The sequence below is a fragment of the Pseudogymnoascus verrucosus genome (assembly GCF_001662655.1).
Source record: "Pseudogymnoascus verrucosus strain UAMH 10579 unplaced genomic scaffold scaffold_1, whole genome shotgun sequence".
In the NCBI taxonomy this organism is placed as follows: domain Eukaryota; kingdom Fungi; phylum Ascomycota; class Leotiomycetes; order Thelebolales; family Thelebolaceae; genus Pseudogymnoascus; species Pseudogymnoascus verrucosus.
Window position 1 is genome coordinate 480,377 of NW_017263652.1, and position 17,805 is coordinate 498,181.

The 17,805-nt window shown below is 53.6% G+C and overlaps 9 protein-coding genes and 1 non-coding gene across 10 annotated transcripts; 5 read left to right on the plus strand and 5 right to left on the minus strand.

The window, feature by feature from the left end:
* Positions 1-1,220: 1,220 nt before the first annotated feature.
* VE01_00168 (uncharacterized protein) lies at positions 1,221-3,865 on the minus strand (the record flags this gene model as incomplete). The annotated part of the gene is made up of 1 exon (XM_018269701.2): positions 1,221-3,865. The coding sequence occupies exon 1, from the start codon at positions 3,342-3,344 to the stop codon at positions 1,221-1,223; it is 2,124 nt and encodes a 707-aa protein (XP_018135049.1). The 5' UTR covers positions 3,345-3,865.
* Positions 3,689-5,177, plus strand: VE01_00169 (uncharacterized protein). Its single transcript, XM_018269702.2, has 2 exons — positions 3,689-3,776; positions 3,830-5,177. Exons 1-2 carry the CDS (start codon positions 3,731-3,733, stop codon positions 4,945-4,947), a joined length of 1,164 nt encoding a protein of 387 aa, XP_018135050.1. The 5' UTR covers positions 3,689-3,730; the 3' UTR covers positions 4,948-5,177.
* Positions 5,178-5,390: 213 nt separating this feature from the next.
* On the minus strand, positions 5,391-5,845 carry RPC10 (DNA-directed RNA polymerase core subunit rpc10). Its single transcript, XM_018269703.2, has 2 exons — positions 5,531-5,845; positions 5,391-5,467 (listed from the first exon to the last, which is right to left on the minus strand). The coding sequence occupies exons 1-2, from the start codon at positions 5,737-5,739 to the stop codon at positions 5,443-5,445; spliced, it is 234 nt and encodes a 77-aa protein (XP_018135113.1). The 5' UTR covers positions 5,740-5,845; the 3' UTR covers positions 5,391-5,442.
* Positions 5,846-6,214: 369 nt separating this feature from the next.
* On the minus strand, positions 6,215-7,876 carry TRP4 (anthranilate phosphoribosyltransferase). Its single transcript, XM_018269704.2, has 2 exons — positions 7,407-7,876; positions 6,215-7,358 (listed from the first exon to the last, which is right to left on the minus strand). The coding sequence occupies exons 1-2, from the start codon at positions 7,710-7,712 to the stop codon at positions 6,423-6,425; spliced, it is 1,242 nt and encodes a 413-aa protein (XP_018135112.1). The 5' UTR covers positions 7,713-7,876; the 3' UTR covers positions 6,215-6,422.
* A 157-nt stretch (positions 7,877-8,033) lies between these two features.
* Positions 8,034-9,202, plus strand: VE01_00172 (uncharacterized protein). The gene is made up of 2 exons (XM_018269705.2): positions 8,034-8,076; positions 8,135-9,202. The coding sequence occupies exon 2, from the start codon at positions 8,150-8,152 to the stop codon at positions 9,119-9,121; it is 972 nt and encodes a 323-aa protein (XP_018135117.1). The 5' UTR covers positions 8,034-8,076; positions 8,135-8,149; the 3' UTR covers positions 9,122-9,202.
* On the minus strand, positions 9,201-11,264 carry VE01_00173 (uncharacterized protein). Its single transcript, XM_018269706.2, has one exon. It carries the CDS (start codon positions 10,823-10,825, stop codon positions 9,281-9,283), a length of 1,545 nt encoding a protein of 514 aa, XP_018135114.2. The 5' UTR covers positions 10,826-11,264; the 3' UTR covers positions 9,201-9,280.
* A 21-nt stretch (positions 11,265-11,285) lies between these two features.
* VE01_00174 lies at positions 11,286-11,358 on the plus strand (the record flags this gene model as incomplete). The annotated part of the gene is made up of 1 exon: positions 11,286-11,358. It is a non-coding gene; the product is annotated as a tRNA-Met (tRNA).
* Positions 11,359-11,591: 233 nt separating this feature from the next.
* VE01_00175 (uncharacterized protein) lies at positions 11,592-13,193 on the minus strand. Its single transcript, XM_018269707.2, has 4 exons — positions 12,792-13,193; positions 12,623-12,738; positions 12,188-12,552; positions 11,592-12,111 (listed from the first exon to the last, which is right to left on the minus strand). Exons 1-4 carry the CDS (start codon positions 12,812-12,814, stop codon positions 11,710-11,712), a joined length of 906 nt encoding a protein of 301 aa, XP_018135274.1. The 5' UTR covers positions 12,815-13,193; the 3' UTR covers positions 11,592-11,709.
* A 48-nt stretch (positions 13,194-13,241) lies between these two features.
* Positions 13,242-14,468, plus strand: VE01_00176 (uncharacterized protein). Its single transcript, XM_018269708.2, has 2 exons — positions 13,242-13,544; positions 13,623-14,468. The coding sequence occupies exons 1-2, from the start codon at positions 13,376-13,378 to the stop codon at positions 14,186-14,188; spliced, it is 735 nt and encodes a 244-aa protein (XP_018135116.1). The 5' UTR covers positions 13,242-13,375; the 3' UTR covers positions 14,189-14,468.
* Positions 14,469-14,530: 62 nt separating this feature from the next.
* Positions 14,531-17,512, plus strand: VE01_00177 (uncharacterized protein; the record flags this gene model as incomplete). Its single annotated transcript, XM_018269709.2, has 2 exons — positions 14,531-14,858; positions 14,931-17,512. The coding sequence occupies exon 2, from the start codon at positions 15,011-15,013 to the stop codon at positions 17,510-17,512; it is 2,502 nt and encodes an 833-aa protein (XP_018135111.1). The 5' UTR covers positions 14,531-14,858; positions 14,931-15,010.
* Positions 17,513-17,805: the final 293 nt, after the last annotated feature.

Below are 17,805 nucleotides of genomic sequence, written 5' to 3' on the forward strand. Positions count from 1 at the left end.
CAGCTGGGTGGCTTGAACCTTTGGGGGTGGGTGAGGGGGGGTCCGAACTTTTCTGACTGGGGCCGCCGCAATTCCTCTCTCTTCTTAGGGGAAGGAGAAAGAAAGGTGCACAACAAAAATTTCGAAATTATGCAACTGTGTACCACCACAAGGGGATTGCAGTAGTTGCAGTAATTGAGTATCAACGGTTAAGGTGAGTAAGGTTGAATTGAGATAATCTGGGTTGTAGGTCCAGAATATGTTCGAGGGGGTATGAGGTACTGTCTGTAAGGCAGAGAATAAGGGTCGAGTACTCTCTGTTCTGTACAGAAAGTAGAGAAACTCTTACTAACTCTACTGTGATTGTGAGTACCGTTGAGTACCGTACAGGGACAGCACGGTCAATCAGTATAGCTTCTTTCCAGTAAGTAAGTCAGATCTCTTCAGATCTCTCCACTATGCAGCGCCGAGGCAGCAAGGGACAGAAGAGAACTGCAAGGTACTCCGTCGAAACTGTAGTACTTGTAGTACACTGTAACTTGCACTGAGAGATACTTTCGTAGTGGTATATATCAGTAGAAAAAACAGTACAGATACTGTAATACCAGACAAGTCCAGTATAAACCACCGTAGTCCACTAGAGTCCACTGTAGTTCCGTTACAGTCCAGCCGCAGTCCCAACTTCTACAACTTTCTTATTACTTGTTATAAGACGACGTCCTAGTAGGCTCTCCCCCTAGACGACGATAGACGACTCTAGTCGATAGACGATGATAGACGATGCGGGACCTGGAGATAGACGAACGGGATGGGTTGGAAGCGAGCTGAGGCGAGACGACGCGAGCTGAGGCGAGACGACGCGAGATGAGGCGAGACGAGACGAGCGAGGGAAGGCGAAAAGAAGGAGAGAAAGAGGAAGGGGAAAGATTCGAACGTGGGGGCCTGGAGATTGAGTGTTGATTGGGCATTGGGGGGTTTGAAAGGGCTACCGTAGTGAAAGAGAGGAGAGGATTCTACGGTTGACAGAGAGACAGGACAGAACAATTTCTTGATATATCACGTGCAAGTTCATATTGTAATCCACGTGATATGGATATGGATATGGATATGCACGTGATGTACAGTTATACCAATTGTCAAGTCTGTGTATTCAATCTCCCGTCTCTCTATACATGTGATCCAACCCCCTCGTAATATACAATTCCGTACATACACCCATCCTACACCCTCCCGCCCCCTCCCTACGCCCCATCAGTCAACACCCTCGCCCAATCAAACTTCCTAAACCTCTTCTTAAACCCCTCCATCCTCTCCACATCCCCCCCCCTCACCCACCTCCCCTGCCTCTTCACCACATCCGGCTCCACATCCAACATCCCCCCAATCACCTCCCTCGCAAACAAATCCCCCCTCGGCCAACGATTCGCATCCTCAACCACATGTCCCAGTCCCCCATCCAAATCAAACCAAACATGAAAATACGGCATCTCCTTCGCCAACGTCCTCCTAAACGCCAGTTTCCCCATCCCCCCCTTCGCCGCCTTCCCCGTATCAATCAATTTCCGATGCTGCGTCCACTCCTCGTCGGAGGCCAGGATCGCTTCGCGGAAAAAGGCGGGCGCGGTGTCGCCCAGCTCGTAGGGGAGGGGGATGGCTTGGAGGGCGGCGTGGGGGCGGCGGTGGGGGGCGGCGGCGTTCTCGTAGAAGATGACGGCGCGCCCTTGGTCGTGGTACATGCGCGTCAGGCTTTTCATGTAGTTGCGCAACTCGTCCCACTCGTCGTCATCGCACTCGAGCAAGTTGGTGCGGTGCGCGATAGGGACGATGACGGCGCCGCCATCCGCGATCTCAGGGGTAGTAGGGAGTGTCAAAAACGTGCGCGTCCCCAGCGAGACAATAGGCGCAGCGGGCGCCTGATTGCGATCCTCATGATGGCACAGCGGACAGGCGTCAAGGATGCGGTTCATCTTCTGGAACTCCCCGATGGCCATGTTCTTGAGGTTTATCTCGGACTTCGGGGCAGTCTTGGCGAGCTTCGCGGTGTTGTCATCGATGTATTCGAGGTTGTTCTCGAATTTCGTGTCTTTGGCAATGCGCTCGGCGAATTTACGTCCTTCGCCGCCGGCTTGGTATTTGGTGCGGCGCTCTTCGCGGACCATGTCTTCGATGCTCATGTCTTCGTTGGACTTGACGAGGCCGCGCTCGCGGCCGCGTTTGTTGTCGATGGAGACCACTTCGCCGCGTGTTCCGGCTAGGAGTCTGTTCTCCATTTCGCCGAGGACGATGACTTCGGGTCCTCTGGCGAGGAGGCCGGCGGCTGCTTCGTTGTACTCAGCCTCGAGCTTTGCAACGTCAGGGGAACCCTTAAGCTTCGCCTTCATCAGCTGGGCCTTCATCCTATTAAGCTGAGTCTGGTCGACCCGCACCACAGGAGCCTGGGGTTGCTGCTCCTCTATAACCCTCCCCTGCGGTAAATCCCTCGCAGCCTCCTCCGCCTCTTTCTCCTCTCTCTGCTTCTTCACTGCCATCGCTGCCCTCCTCTCCTCAAACAACTCCCCGCTCGGCTTCTCCTTCCCCACATACCCCTTCCCATACAACTTCCTCCTCTCCAACTCCACCTCCTCCTCCCTCGCATCGTCAAACTCGCGTAATCCCCCCAGCCGCTCAACAGCCACATCCTCCAGCGTCCTCTTCCCTTCCTCCGCCTCCCTATACACAGCCTTCAACTTCGTCATCCTCCACTGTGCACCACTATCCCCAAATGTATACTCCACCTCCCTCTCCTCATCCTCCGGATCCACAGCTTCGCTTTCCTCCAACCGCACATCCTTCAACTGGTGATTCAACTCGTTCCGATGGATCTTAATCTCCATCTTCTCCTCCACCGTACCCTTCTCCTCCTTCTTCGCCCCCCTCTGCGTGTAATCCACCTCCAGCGCGCCCGGCGCCGTCATCCACGCATCGCGCTTCACCGCCGGCGGGGCCACACCTAGTGGCGCATCGGTCTGCGGTATCTCCTCGTCAGGAAGTGGCAGGTCTTCCTTAGGATCGGTAGTCTTCTCATAACGGTGCCGCCTCTTGCGCTCTTCATCATGCGAGGAGTCGTCCCGATGTCGCCGTTTCCTCTCATCGTCGCGAGAGGAGTCGCGGTGCCGGCGCTTATGCCTGTGTCCATCATCATTGTCGTCGCGCGAGCGCCGGTGGTGGCGTCGCTCGGAGTCGTCGTCGTCGCGGGACTTGTGGTGGTGGCTGCGGTGGTGGTGACGGTGGCGGTCGCTGCGGGATTTGGATTTGGATTCTTCGTCTTCGCGGGCTTTTTTCTCGGCTGCGAGGGTCTTCTCGAATTCGTCGAGGCCGTCGTCCATGGTTGGGTGTGGTGCTGGTGACAAGGCTTAAGTGTGGTTTGTAGAGAGCTCTTGGCTGGGGTTGCGGATGAGATGCGGCTTTGATGGTTGTGCGTTTATGTTGATCTCATGGTTTCGTCAATGGATGGAGGTTTTTGCGTATATCTCCAGCTCTTTGGGTATATATTATAAAGACACCAAATAATTCATTGATCCAGCATCTTGATTAAACTTCATCACCTCGCGTCACAAACCAAGCTTCAACGTCCATAAAACGCACGGACCATGCATTGATCAATCAGCCTTGGGCCTAGCTTGCTTATCAGTTGAGCCTTGTCCACCCCCACCTTGCATCTACAAATTTATCTCCAGCCTCAACTCCACGCCATAATACTCACAACACAACCATGGCTTCCCAAACTCCCGTCTCGATCGTCTGCGTAGGCATGGCCGGTACATCCCCTCCACTACCCCAATCTCAAACCCCAAACTTACACACCCCACAGGTTCCGGCAAAACCACCTTCATGCAACGCATCAACGCTCACCTCCACGAAAAGAAGACCCCCCCCTACGTCATCAACCTCGACCCCGCCGTGCGCACCGTCCCCTTCGAGTCCAACATCGACATCCGCGACTCGGTTAACTACCAAGAGGTGATGAAGAGTTACAACCTCGGTCCCAACGGCGGGATCCTCACCTCGCTCAACCTGTTCGCCACGAAAATAGACCAGATCGTCACGCTGCTCGAGAAGCGCACCTTACCAGACCCTGCGAACCCGGACAAGAAGCCCATCGAGCATATCCTCGTCGACACGCCGGGGCAGATCGAGGTGTTCGTGTGGAGTGCGTCGGGGAGTATTTTGCTCGATTCGCTGGCGTCGAGTTTCCCGACGGTGGTGGCGTATATTATCGATACGCCGCGCACGGCATCGACGAGCACGTTTATGAGCAATATGTTGTATGCGTGCAGTATCTTGTATAAGACGAAGTTACCGATGATTTTGGTGTTCAATAAGACGGATGTTAAGGATGCGGAGTTTGCAAAGGAGTGGATGACGGATTTTGAGGCGTTTCAGGAGGCGTTGAGGGCGGAGGAGGAGGAGGGCAGCTTTGGTGGGGTTGAGGGCGGGGTGGGTGTTGGGGGGGGGAGTGGGTATATGGGGTCGCTTTTGAACAGTATGAGTTTGATGTTGGAGGAGTTTTATAGCCATCTGAGTGTCGTTGGGGTCAGTTCCATGACCGGCGATGGGATTGATGAGTTCTTCGAGGCGGTGCAGGAGAAGGCTGACGAGTTCAACCGCGATTACAAGCCCGAGCTTGAGAGGCGGCGGAAGCAGCGCGCTGATGAGAAGACTGCGGGCAGAGAGAAGGAGTTGGGGAAACTGATGAAGGATATGGCTGTCTCTGGGGAGAGGTCAAATGCGCCAGAGGAGAAGGTCGACATGGACGTTATCAGCGATTTAGAGGACAGCTCGGACTCTGATGCTGCGGAGGGTGATGAGGGAGAGAGGGAAGAGGGGCTGAAGTCGAGGTATAAGGAGGCCATGCAAAAGTCGGGGGCGGTGACCGACGAGGACAACAGCTTCTCGAGATACGTGAGGTCGAGTCAGATGGGTATGTAGAGGGATGGGGGATTTGTTAGGAGCTGGCGTTCATGGAGGCATTGCAAGGCGCATCTGAATACCACAAAATGGAAATATTATGAATACCTTACCAGCGCATCATCCGTAGTTACTGTGCGGCGGTTATATGGCAGCTGTCAGCCGTTTTCAACCTTTCGAGTGTCCAGACCAGAGGCAAACTGATGCAGGATCAACAGTTCACGGACCCCTAAATCAACTCACATCCACCGACACCCATAACAGACTTGCCCGTGTAAGGTATAATAGCCATGAACCAGAGAAAAATCTCGATCTTGTTGCATTTGGTAGAGCTTCACTGTGTAGAAACTGCTCAGAACCACCACATCTCAAAACGCCCGCATCCGTACTCCGTCCCATGCACGCCTTCATAATACCCCCCCACCCCCCAATTTTCCCTTCCCCTCCATTCACACACCCCCCCCCTCCCCGCGGCCCGTTCCCAAGTATTTGTCCGTCCCATCTTCCTCCTCCCCATCATCTCGCCTCAAACTGCACCATCCTGTCTCCTGTCAGCTTCCATCCACCCCACTAACTTCACTCCGCGCCACCCCAGCAAACTCACCTCTTCGTCCTCTCCTTATAAAGCACTCTGTGTCCACACTCCTTGCATCTAATCGGATCCCCACGCTTCAGCGGCACACGGCTGTTACAATCGCCACAGAGGTAGTTGATCGCTGGTCCCTCGCTCGCAGCAGTGTATCCCTGATCGCGAGCTGCGATGGGGACGCCGCCGCCGGCGGTGGGGGGGACGTAGGCTTCGCGCGAGGACATGGTGTGTGTGTGTGTGGTTTTCGTGGCGGAGTAGTAGATGGTGGTGGTGTTTGGAGTTAGAGTAGTGGGATGTGAGGGAGGAGGCTGAGAAATGCAATTGCGAGGCGCGAACGAAATATTTGGAGGCGCGGGTGGAAGGCGGTGGCAGAATTTATGGGGGGGTTAAAGGACTGGTCACGTGCGACGACCTTTTTTTTTTGTATGAGAGTTTGGTCGGTTTTTTGTTGGAATATTTGGTTTCTTTTGTTTATTACTGGTTGTATAGTTGTTGCTATACTGGTGGTATATATTTTTGGCTTCATTAGATAGTTATTTGGTGGTATTGGTGGTGTTTGGTTATTTTCTACCGATTTATAAAATAATGATATTATTTTTGTTGGACATAAATATAAAGTCATACAGAAAATATTCGTACTACTAATGACAAATACCAAAAAACATAGAGTATTATGGTCAAGATATTGCATGTCTTCGTATCCACTTCATTTAACGGCTATATACATCGTCGCCGTTTTTTTTTCAGACCCCGAAGTCAATAGTTCTAAACGTTAAATCAAGACCTAATGCCGGTCGAAAACCATTCTAAATACATACTACATGCCAACCAGCTATCCCAAGATAAATATCCATAATCCTAGCCCTCAACAGCGTGTCACCAAAACGTGGCCACTGGTGAGAGGTCTTCAAACCCAGGGTTCCGGAGTCTTTTCTCCCACACTGTTGGTGACTTCCACAAAGTGTCCCCATTGCTTCAAAGCAGCGCCACTCTCAACCGCCCATCTTGCCCTACGAACACCCTCCTTCCATCTCTGACCTCCCGGACCTCTCTCCGTGATGACCTGTCCGTCATCACCGGGACCCATGTTACTCGTATCCGCCTCGCAAATCCCCGACGCCACGAATAGTGCCGCCGTGTTCATCAACACAAAATGGAGGATCGGGTCATCTCTCGAGAGCTTGTTATTCAACAAGTTCATAAGGATCGCTGCATTCTCGACCGGCTCCTTACCCGGTGAAACTTCGGACAGCGGGTGAGCGGGGAGACCAAAGTCAGCAGCGGAGACGATGAAGTGGTCAACATCAATCGCCTTCTCTCCATTAACCACCGTCTCATTGAGCATCCAGCAGTAAGTGTCCCCCGCACAACTAATCTCATCAAGATCCTCCGCACCACACGCAATGATAGCCTTGGTGGCGCCAGTCATCTTGAGCGCCTCGGCGAAAACGGGGCCGAGATCGCGGCGCGCGACACCGATGAGGCGGGCTTCGATGACGCCTTCTAGGGGGTTGCTGAGGGGGCCGAGGAGGTTGAAGATGGTTCTCCAGCCGAGCTCTTTGCGGATTGGCGCGACGTACTTCATGGCCAGGTGGAAGACGGGGGCGTAGAGGAAGGCGTAGTTGGTCTTCTCATACACCTGGGCGATGGTGTCTGGTCTGACGTTTAAGAGCACCGGGGGGACTGGTAGAGTGGAAGCAAGGAGATCCGCCGAGCCGGACTTTGAGGTGGATGCTCTGTTGCCGTGCTTGCTTACAAGGAGAAGTGAGGACGCCAGGATAGACGAAGTCGTCGAGATATTGAAAGTATGGTGAGAATCACCTCCCGTGCCAACAATATCAACCTGTTACGAGTTAGTAAAGTCAACCCAAGTGATAAAAATCCCACTCACCAGCCCGCCCTTATAATTCCCCTCTCCCATATCCTTCCGTTTCACAACCTCTGCCAATATGCTCCTATCCAGCGGTGCAGCGGCATCCCGCATAGCCTTCGCGCACTTCGCAATAACATCCGCTGTGCGGTCCCTCCCGGTAAAATGCAGACAAGTTAGCAGCGCACCGATCTGGACCGGCGACAGCTGATTGGTAAAAATGTGCGAAATCGCAGCTGCGATCTCGTCGGCGCTCACGTGTGGCTCGACCCCGGCGGGCCAAAGCCTCTTGAGCAAGGGCGTGATGGAGATTTGTGGGAGCGACATGATGTTGGAAAATGTGAAATTGGGAAATAAAGAGGAATGAAAATGGAGCGAGGTTGTTGCCCAAAGGGCTGCTTTAATAAAGAACAGTAAGCCAATAACTGTTTGCCTGTTTGCTTTATTACCCCGAATGTATTGTACAGATATCACAAGAGAGAGTCATAGGGTGGTATTGAATAAAGTACCATATTCGGAAGAATATCGGCGGGCACGTTGTGTCGCGCCCAATCATGAACGCTGACAATGTATTGATGCCTGAGGCAACAAATATTTGTTCGATGCCAAAATTACTGGACCGAGACGATTCCTAAATTCGAGGAGAGACCAGGAGCTTTCACCAGTTCACCAACTCCACGCAACTTCCACCGTACGTCACGATCCCAATCCCTCCCAAAACCCTCAATTGACCTAACACCCCTCCCCAGAACAAGTTGCCCACCATGCCACCACGGCTACACCGCCCCTCGCGAGCCGCCCTCACCTCCCTCCTCCGCACTCCCAACACCACCGCAACCACCACCCTCCTCCCACGCCAATACGCCACCGCAACCATAACCGCGAACACCTCCTCGCACCCCTCCCTTCCACCGCTAAAATCCCGCCTCCCAACCACCCAACCCATCTCCCTCAAGCCCGCCCAGTTCCGAAAAACCCAACTCCTGCGCCAATACGCCTCGCTGCTCCGCTCGACACCCCTCCTCATCCTCTTCCAGCACAACAACCTCAATACCGCGGAATGGACGTCGCTGCGTCGTGAGCTTGCTGCCGCGCTCGCGAAGGTGGATGCTGGGCTTGCTTTGGCTGGGGAGCCGGTCCCGTCGGGGTCGGCTGTGAAGCTGCAGATTGTGCAGACGGGGATTTTTGCTGCGGCGCTACGCGTGGTGGAGTACTTTGATCCGTCTGCTGTGGGATCGGGGGAGGCGAGCCACACGCTCAGTAAAGCTGCGCACGAGGCTGTCGTGGGAAAGAGGACTTCGCACGGATTCGCGCCGTTGCTCGCTGGCCCTGTCGCGGTGCTGAGTTTCCCAACTGTGAGCCCAGCGCACCTGAAGGCGGCGCTGACGGTGTTGGCGCCGTTGGCACCAGAGTACCCTGCGCCGACGCGGAAGGCGCACCCGGGGTGGCATGATAATGCGGTGCAGACGGGTCTGCAGAAGCTGCAGCTGCTAGGCGCGAGGGTGGAGGGGAAGGTGTTCGATATGGAGGGCGCGAGGTGGGTGGGTATGATTCCGGGTGGATTGGATGGGTTGAGGGCGCAGGTTGTGCATTTGTTGCAGAGTGCTGGGGCTGGGGTTACGAATGCGTTGGAGAGCGCGGGGAAGAGCTTGTTTTTTACGGTAGAGGGGAGGAGGATGATGTTGGAGGATGAGGCGAAGGGGCCGGAGGTGAAGGATGAGGTGAAGGCGGAGTAGATGGGTATGATAGTGAGGACTGTATTATATTGTTTTCATAGTGTTGGTTTGGCATAGAATGTAAGAAGACACTTGGCAACGCCTCATGAAATATATTTTGTTATTCGTCTACCTTCTTCCTCCCTATTCAAATCATAGCCACATCGGTCTATAAACCATCTATTTGTTCTCCCTCAACTCCAACTTGGCATTGTGTCCAACAATACACCTAACTAGATCCCAATCACCCTTCTCTCCCACCCAATCGCACACCACAATCCCCGTGCTACCATCCCCAATCGCGCGCCTCTCCGCCAGCGTGCTATAGTACTCCTTCTCGTTATGCCTGCGGCACAAGAAATCCACCGTCGCGGGGTTAACCTTCGCAGCGACACGGTCGGGCCAGCATCCCGGACGGAAGAAGTTGCTCGCAGTCAAGAAGTTGATGAAGAAGGGGTTTGGCGCCTGGGCTGCGTTCGCCGCACCAGGCAGCGGGCACACAAGCGAACCCGCCTTCTCAAGATGGGTGTGGCAGAACTTAATCTTCTTATCAATGTTGACGCTCTCTTCGACCTCGTAGAAGTCCTGGACGCGGATGGTGCCGCCGACGCAGAGGCCGTCCTCACAGTTGTCAGGCCAGCTGGAAGCGTCGAGACCGAAGCCGGCGTTGTTGTTGTACCCCTTGACAGCGTCATCGACGCCGAAGCGACGGACGAGCACGATCTTCTTCCTGGCCTCTTCTAGGCGCGGGATGCGGTTGTCGGTGAACCAGCGCCCCTTGTCCTTGGAGATGTAGTGGTCGTGCAGGATCTTGGAGAACTGCTGGTCGGTGGACTTTCCGACACCCTCGCGCTTGAGACTCATGAGGACGGTCTCGGAGGGGTTCTGGTCGAGAAAGGCGGTTACTTCATTGAGGAAGTCGCGGAAGTACTTGTTGCCCGTGAGCGAGATTGGGAAGACGGCGTGGACGAGGATCAGGCCGTCGGCGTTGGGATCCTCGAGGTTCTCGGGCTGGACGCGGACATCGAGGAAGCGCACGCCGTTGTTGAGCTGGTCGGTCACCGAAACAGCCTGGCAGCGTACGGATGGGAGCGCAAGGTAGTGGGTTGCGGAATTGTGAGTTCCTGGGATTGAGAGCGCCGACAGAGGAGTTTGGGGCTTGAGCTTGCCCATCCAGGAGTTGAGGCGCGCAGATGAGTAGAGAGAGAGGTAAGAGCTCTGCGGCAGATAGACTCCAGTATACTCAAACTGCGAGTTCTGCTGAAGAGGAGTCAAAGAGGTAGATTTGCTGGTTGGAGATGGGACGTCGAGCCTGTAACGCTGCCCTGCGTTCTCGAAGGTCAATCGCATAATCTCGTGGTCGTCGCGCTCCTTGAGCGGGATATCGGTCTTGCAAACCTCAAACGGCTCGATCCTGATGTTGACATCCTTGTGGCTGAAGCTCTGTGCATTGGCTGCCAACTCGAGGTTAGTTGGGCTCTGGATAGTGTTCGTAACATTGTTCATCAGAGTCGTGAAGTTCTTGGCCAAGCTTCCCAGGCTTGACTCGTTGTTGTTGCTCTTCTCCTCAGTCTTAGCCGGTGCCTGGCCAGGGGCCTGGAAGCGCTCGATGAGCTTCAGCTCAATCGGCGTGGAAGTCAAGTTCCTGATAATGAGAGGAGAAGCCATTTTGCGCGGTTGTACAGGAGTGTCGGTGAACCACAGCAAAGGTGAAGCCCAGCCCATTATAAACAACCCTCACACAGCCCGCGCGGCCCACGACTTTACCCCTCGTTCGCGCCTTGTCCTGCTGGTTCCTCACAGCTGAGCTGGCTATTTGCTATGACGAAAGTAGATAGGGCGTCACAAACCAAGGCTGGAGCACAAGGCCTAACTGCCGCTGCAATTGGTTGTGTTATGGTGCTCTGGAGTCGTGGAGGCTCGGCGATCCAACAGCTGTAGTTGTGAGTGGACGATGCTGGTGATGCGGGTCGCCCAGAGGAGCGCGCATCCTGTATTGTGGTACTCTAACTGCGCATTAGTAGGATTGGTACTCCATGTGCTAGTATGTCCTTTACAGTAACTGGAGCTGATGGTGGGGGTAAACACTGCCCCCACCAAAGAAAAATCGACTATCGAACTCGGTTAGCGGATCACACTCTTGTGTGATTCATATACCACAACATGTCACATCTTTTCATTCAAACAGCAATTTGGCGCAGCGGAAGCGCGCCGGGCTCATAACCCGGAGGTCGCATGATCGAAACATGCAATTGCTATATTTTTTGTAATTTTTTTGTATTTTCCTGTCAGGGTGCATCACCACCACGTCTACAGACGTGACTGTTCCGCTCTCTCTTTTCGCGTCTAAACATACAAAGACTTTTTTTTGTTTGCCACTTTATGATGCTCACTTTTTGAAGATGACTCTCGCTTCAGTTTCTGATTATCAAACCTGGTGCAAATGGGAATACACATCACGCATCGTGCGACCAAGCATTTTGACAATTGACTACATTTTGAAGAGCCAGGCACCAGTGGCAAGTTTGCAGCTATACATATTTTTTATTCTCTAAATCGTGCCTTAAACTAGCTGTTATTTCATTATATCATACCATCACGACGTGCATTTACTCATCATCGTGGTAGAACACCTTCTCCATGTAGTTCTGCGGCAAGAAACTACCATCACACACCTTGAAGCGGCCCTGCATCGAATCAATAACCTTGATATCCTCCTCAGTCAACTCAAGCCCATCAATCTCGTAGTTGGCCTGGATGCGGTCCGCGGACACCGACTTGGGGATGACGCTGCGGCCCTTGGTGATGTTCCACACCAACATAACCTGCTGCGGCGAGCGGCCCTTCTTCTCAGCGAGCTGGAGGAGAGTGGCGTCCTTGTGCAGCGGCGAGGCGGTGGAACCGAGGCAGGAGTAGGCGGTGGAGTGGATGCCCTTGGAGGTGTTGTAGGCGACGAGCTTGGGGGAGGGGTTGTTGGGGTGGAGTTCGATCTGGTTAACGGCTGGCACAATCTGGTATTGTCAGTTTCTACCCCTCACCATCGCTTGCGCGCCTTTCCAATGACTTGAACGCGGGGAAATGGCTTACCTTGCAAGAAGAATCGGCCAAGAGCCTCTCCAAGTGCTTCTGGCCGAAGTTGCTAACACCGATGTTCTTCACCTTGCCGGTCTCGACTAGCTTCTGCATCTCGCGCCACGTGTCAACGTAATCCCAGTCGGAGTAGACCTCCTTCATGTTTGGGTTGGTGCTGCATGGCCAGTGAATGAGGTATAGGTCGACGTAGTCGGTACCCAGGTTCTTGAGCGAGGCATCAATGGCCTCGGCAGCGCGCTTGTGCCATGGGTTGTCGAGCTTGGTGGTGAGCCAGATCTGCTCGCGGGGAACGCCGGAGGCCTTGATTCCGACACCGACCTCAGTCTCGTTTTGGTAGGCGAAGGCTGTGTCGATGTGGCCTGGGGGGTGTGTTAGGGATGTGTGAAATGTGAAAATTGCGGGGTAATATGGAGGGGGGGAGAGGCTTACGGTAACCACTGCGGAGAGCGCTCTCAACGGCCTTCTCAACTTCCCCAGGCTGGGATTGCCACGTCCCCAGACCGATGGCGGGGATCTTGGCACCAGTGTTCAAAGTGAACGTCTTGCTGCAGACAGGGTGAGCGCTTTTCAAAGTGAGGGGGGGGATGGGAACACTTACGAGGTGTGGTTGACGGCAGCCATTGTGATTCTTCTAAAAGCCAGTTTGACGTGTTATTGGGATAGATAAAAGGTATTGTAAAGAGACTCAAGGGTATCAAATAAACAAAGGATTGAGCAGATTAACTTGGGGAAAAAAAAGTCCAAGGGCCTCCTGCCTTCTTATACCGGTTACTAAGTAAATTCTCCGGCCTTCTCTTCGGACTCAAGTACTCCTTAACCCCTCGCTGCCAATTGTTCCGTCGCAATCCCACCTGTAGATCTTGGCTGGCGTCGTCCCCGTCTCATCCTATCAAAGTTGGTTTACCATGGATGGAGGGGTACCGGTGGGGTAGACGGTGGATTATGGCGGTGGGGTGTGTTAGTGGGGGTTTGGATGGAATGTGGGAGTTGGGGGGAGTTGGGGTGACGTCGAGAGTTCTTTAGGCTAAAATTTGTGTGTCAGCCCACGCGTACGACCGGCACCGAGTGTCCCGGACGACTAACACCCTGCCTGTGTTAACCCGAAGATACGCCAGCACCCCACAAACTCCGGCCAGGTGCGAATTTCATATAGCTCCTTCTAGGCCCCGCCTATCACTCACAATGTCCTCTGGCTTTGTCTCCGGTGGCACGACAGACGCGCCCATCGAGCGCTCTGACGAATGGCTTGCGGCGCAGGTTGAGCTCGAAGCCAACCGCCGGCGCAAGGCCGACGAGGCAGCGGCGCAGAACTCTGGGCGCTCACTTTTCGAGACTCTCGAAGCTAACAAAGGTTTTTTTGCCCTCATTGCCCAGCCCTCACGTTTTGTACCGAGAGCTCCCAATGCTGATCACGTAGCCTGTCCCTAAGCTGCGAAACAAGACGCCTTTGAAGAAGCGAGCAGACTCAAGAACCAGTTCCGTGCGCTCGACAATGATGAGATTGACTTCTTAGACTCGGTCCTCGAGTCGACGCGGGCGGAGGAAGCGCGTGTGAGGAAGGAGACGAATGAGGGGCTAGAGGTGTTCAGGAGGAGACAAGAAGAGCTGGATAAAGCGGCAAAGGGCGAGACTGGTGCGGAAACTACTACAGCAGTTGCGGATGATGAGTGGGCTACGGCGGCTAAGAAGAGGAAACGAGGGAAGGAAGGAGCGCTCAAGGGGCTTAAGCTAAGGAAGGCATCATCGAGTGACTCGGCTACTGGCAAACAGGCAGGAGCGACAGAGGATCCCGGAACGGAAGGCGCGAGTGTCAAAGTCGAAACTCAGAAGGGAAAGAACGACCTAGCAAGTCCGCATAAAGGAGCCGAGGCCAAACCGACCATTGCGACAGCTACAGAGAAACTCCCGGTAAAGCCTACACCTGAGAAAGCAGTTGAGCCCAAACCGGCGCTCGGCTTGGTGGATTATGGCTCGGATGAGGATGATGATTGGTAGATCCTGATACTCGATATTTTGTCGTTGGCGTTGCAAGGAATCTGGAAAATGGATGACTGACGGTTCGGAGCGCTGTATAATCTTCGGCGTTTGGTGGTGATACGGTATACGAGTAGAGGCAACAGAATGAGGCCATAAAAAGCTTCAAAAAGTAGGGGTATTCATACTATAAACGTGTGAACCCCGAATTCTACTCCAGATTTTAAATTTTCGAAACTAAGATTACTTTATAAGCACCCATTTAAACAGCAATATGTAGGATATCTGGATAATTTATGAGTTAATTAAATATCCATCGTCTTTCTATTCTACTTTATTTGTGCTGTCACTTCACGTACGTTCGTGTGTCGCAAATCACGCGTTTTATTGATCGTCCTTGTCATCTTCTGTAGGGGTTCGCGGTCGTGGTTGCCCCGACGACCAACCTCAATTTACGGTCTAGAAGGCATCAGATCAGACCATTCTCCCGATTCGACTCTATTGAGACAACCACGGCTACGATTAACGATTAACGGACATATTTGAGATTCACGTCTATTGAGCGCTATTTCCGCGAGAGTGTATATACTAGATTCCTCAGCAAGATACCCAACAGCATAGCGACCCACGGTTTGGTTCAGCGTTTCTTCTGCGCTTTCCGTCATTTCACTACTACTGCATGACGTCTGGCGTAAGTTTTGGCATCTTCTCCACTTGCCTTAGGCGGTTCTGTCGCTTCATAGCTAACCAAAGACCTATATAGTCTGGGAGCTGCCCTCGAAAGCTTGAGTCCTGGTGACAAGCGGGTGTCAAAATACATAGTCAGGATCACAGTCAACAAACATGGGGGCCCTCGATGCCCTGAACCCTTTGAAGGTGGCCAAGCGCCGGTCGTCAAATAATTACTCTGCGCTGCCCTTTCATGAATCATCACGCGCGAGAGACTCGATTGACTCGATTGACTCGGAGAAACAAAACATTATTGATCATGACTACGAAGTTTCCAGCGACGACTATGATTCTTCATTGCCCATCTCTCCCGTTACAAGCTCTTCCAGAGACACTTCTGGGTCATATGACTCGGCCCAACCGATGATAAAGAGGAGGACAATCTTGCGGACGCGACAACGATGTTTTGCATATCGAGTGCCTCAGAGAATCATACGATACCTGTGCTTCTTGATTATGCTGGGAGTGCTTGCATTCATAGGCTTCTTAATCGCTATGAGCATCATAGACTCAAAGAAGTTGGAGGACATGGGGAACCATCGACCGGAAGGAGCTAAACAATGGGAGTCGTTTCCATTCTCGGTCCGATATTATGGCGGGATCAAGGCATTGGTGTCGCTGGCGAAGAACAAGCCCGAATACCCCAGGGACCCTGAAGATGAGACGGAATTGTTGAACATCACAGAAGTTATGTCGTCCAAACTGGGCATTCCTTCCAGCAAACCGTACAACCCGTATCCGGACTACAACTCGAGCGCGTACCTGCAGGAATACGTTCCAGTAAAGGAGTGCTTCCTTGACGCCAAGACCAATGCCAGGATCCCGCCTCTACGCTACTACGAGGGTAGGCCGGCTGGGTTCGCTGACCATATCATGGGCTCATACGATATGATGGGCTTGCCTGATGATATCTGTTTTGACAGGTATGGAAGACTTGGCCCTTACGGTCACGGCTACTCGTTGCGAAAGGGCGGGCTGGCAAGCGGTATGCATGGCGATATGGATGGAGCAGATCAAGTCTGGAGTGAAGTTCCACAGTACGATTTCACAAATGTCGACTGGGCCGAGGCACAGCTACGGTGTTCTATCTCCAACGCCAAACGCTTCAGATCAGGCGCTGGCGGTGTCACCAGGAATAACAAGAGGGCAGAACCTGCTGCTAACGTTATTGCCCCTGTTACCACTACAGCTTCTGCGGATTCTACTTCTGCTACCGCCACGCAGCCCCATGGAATTGGAGCAAAGCTCGTCCACAGAACTGCAGTTGTTATCCGCACGTGGGACGAATTTGTCTACCGCGAGGAGGACATTCTGTGGCTCCGCGGTCTCATTACCGAGCTATCATTGGGCTCTGGTGGTGAGTATGACATTCACCTTCTAGTGCAAGTCAAGGATGAATCGATCCCAGTCTTTGCCGACGAAGAAACTTACACGAAGCACCTCAAAGAGCGCGTCCCTGCAGAATTCCAAGGCATCGCAACGCTGTGGTCTGAGACCCAGATGGTGATGCTGTACAACGGCATGGAAGAGACGAACTTCCGCAACCTGCCAATCCACGGCGTATACCGCGGCCTAATCCAAGCACTGCAGTGGTTTGCCCAGAAACACCCTGAATACGACTTCTTCTGGCAGTGGGAGATGGACGTGCGATACACCGGCCACTGGTACAACCTCTTCCAAAAGATGGATACCTGGACGAAAGCACAACCCCGCAAGTTCCTTTGGGAGCGCAACAGCCGCTTTTACATCCCGGCCGTTCACGGCAGCTGGGAAGACTTCAGCCACATGGTGCGCGTTCAGACCGAGTCTGGCACCGACTCCCCCGGCAACATCTGGTCGGGCCTAAACGAAGACGGCCAATCCGTCAACAACGGTCCCAAAGGCGACAAACCCATCTGGGGCCCCGAGCGCCCCCAGCATGCCGAGGACTGGTTCGAGACCGAAAACGACCCCGTCCCCCCCCGCCTCTTCAAAGACGACAAGTACGAATGGGGCGTCGGCGAAGACGCCGATCTCATCACTCTCAACCCGCTCTTCGACCCTGACTACACGACCTGGCTCCTCGCTGAGGATGTCACGGGATACAACCGCACCAACGGCCTCCCCCCGCGCCGTGCTTCCATCGTCACCGCTAGCCGCCTTTCCCGCCGCCTACTCAACACCATGCACCGCGAGACGGCGATCAAGAAGCACCATGCCTTTCCCGAGATGTGGCCCGCGCAGGCGGCGCTAAATCACGGCTACAAGGCGGTATACGCGCCGCACCCGATGTTCGTGGATCGCGTGTGGCCGCTGCCGTACCTGGGTGCGACGATGAATAGTGGGCGCAACGGGGCGACGGGGGCGAGTAAGATGGGGATCTTTGGGGAGAGAGAACATAATTTGTTGGGGATGACGTGGTATTATAATTCTGGGTTTGCGGGGAACTTGTGGAGGAGGTGGATGGGGCTTAAGGTTGATGAGTTGGGGGGGGAGAAGATGGAGGTTGGGGAGGGGTCGGAGGGGAGGATGTGTGTCCCGCCTGTGCTGTTGCATCCGATTAAGGGGGTGGAGTTGCCGGTGGAGGAGGTGAGGGTTGATAAGGGGGGTGGGGATGCGATGGGGCCTGGGGCTTAAAATTTGGGGAAGGGGGGTGTTGTTGTAATAATTGCTGTGTTTTTTGGATGGGATGGGATGGGCTGGAAGGAGTTTTGGGATGGGATAATGAATTGGATGGAAGGCGTTGGGGCGGTATTGGTTGGGTGTATCTACTCGCCCTATACCAGGGCGTTAGGATAGACAGGGTTCTATTATAGATGGGGATGGGAGTTGTAGATTGGAGATGCTGCAATGGGTATATATATTCTCTTGAAGTGGATTTGTCTTTGTGATCTTGTCAGCGTGATCTTTTGCCGCCTTGGACAAAAGCT

Bases quoted from the DNA above. Each gene is read 5' to 3' on its own strand.
- VE01_00169 (XM_018269702.2), top strand. From the start codon at position 3,731: ATGGCTTCCCAAACTCCCGTCTCGATCGTCTGCGTAGGCATGGCCG. The intron at 3,777-3,829 runs GTACATCCCCTC...CACACCCCACAG, and splicing joins CGTCTGCGTAGGCATGGCCG to GTTCCGGCAAAACCACCTTC.
- RPC10 (XM_018269703.2), bottom strand. From the start codon at position 5,739: ATGTCCTCGCGCGAAGCCTACGTCCCCCCCACCGCCGGCGGCGGCGTC. The intron at 5,468-5,530 runs GTGAGTTTGCTG...GACAGGAGACAG, and splicing joins TATAAGGAGAGGACGAAGAG to GATGGTGCAGTTTGAGGCGA.
- TRP4 (XM_018269704.2), bottom strand. From the start codon at position 7,712: ATGTCGCTCCCACAAATCTCCATCACGCCCTTGCTCAAGAGGCTTTGG. The intron at 7,359-7,406 runs GTGAGTGGGATT...AACTCGTAACAG, and splicing joins GGAATTATAAGGGCGGGCTG to GTTGATATTGTTGGCACGGG.
- VE01_00172 (XM_018269705.2), top strand. From the start codon at position 8,150: ATGCCACCACGGCTACACCGCCCCTCGCGAGCCGCCCTCACCTCCCTC.
- VE01_00173 (XM_018269706.2), bottom strand. From the start codon at position 10,825: ATGGGCTGGGCTTCACCTTTGCTGTGGTTCACCGACACTCCTGTACAA.
- VE01_00175 (XM_018269707.2), bottom strand. From the start codon at position 12,814: ATGGCTGCCGTCAACCACACCTC. The intron at 12,553-12,622 runs GTAAGCCTCTCC...CACACCCCCCAG, and splicing joins CGCTCTCCGCAGTGGTTACC to GCCACATCGACACAGCCTTC. The intron at 12,112-12,187 runs GTAAGCCATTTC...TGACAATACCAG, and splicing joins TGGCCGATTCTTCTTGCAAG to ATTGTGCCAGCCGTTAACCA.
- VE01_00176 (XM_018269708.2), top strand. From the start codon at position 13,376: ATGTCCTCTGGCTTTGTCTCCGGTGGCACGACAGACGCGCCCATCGAG. The intron at 13,545-13,622 runs GTTTTTTTGCCC...CCTGTCCCTAAG, and splicing joins GACTCTCGAAGCTAACAAAG to CTGCGAAACAAGACGCCTTT.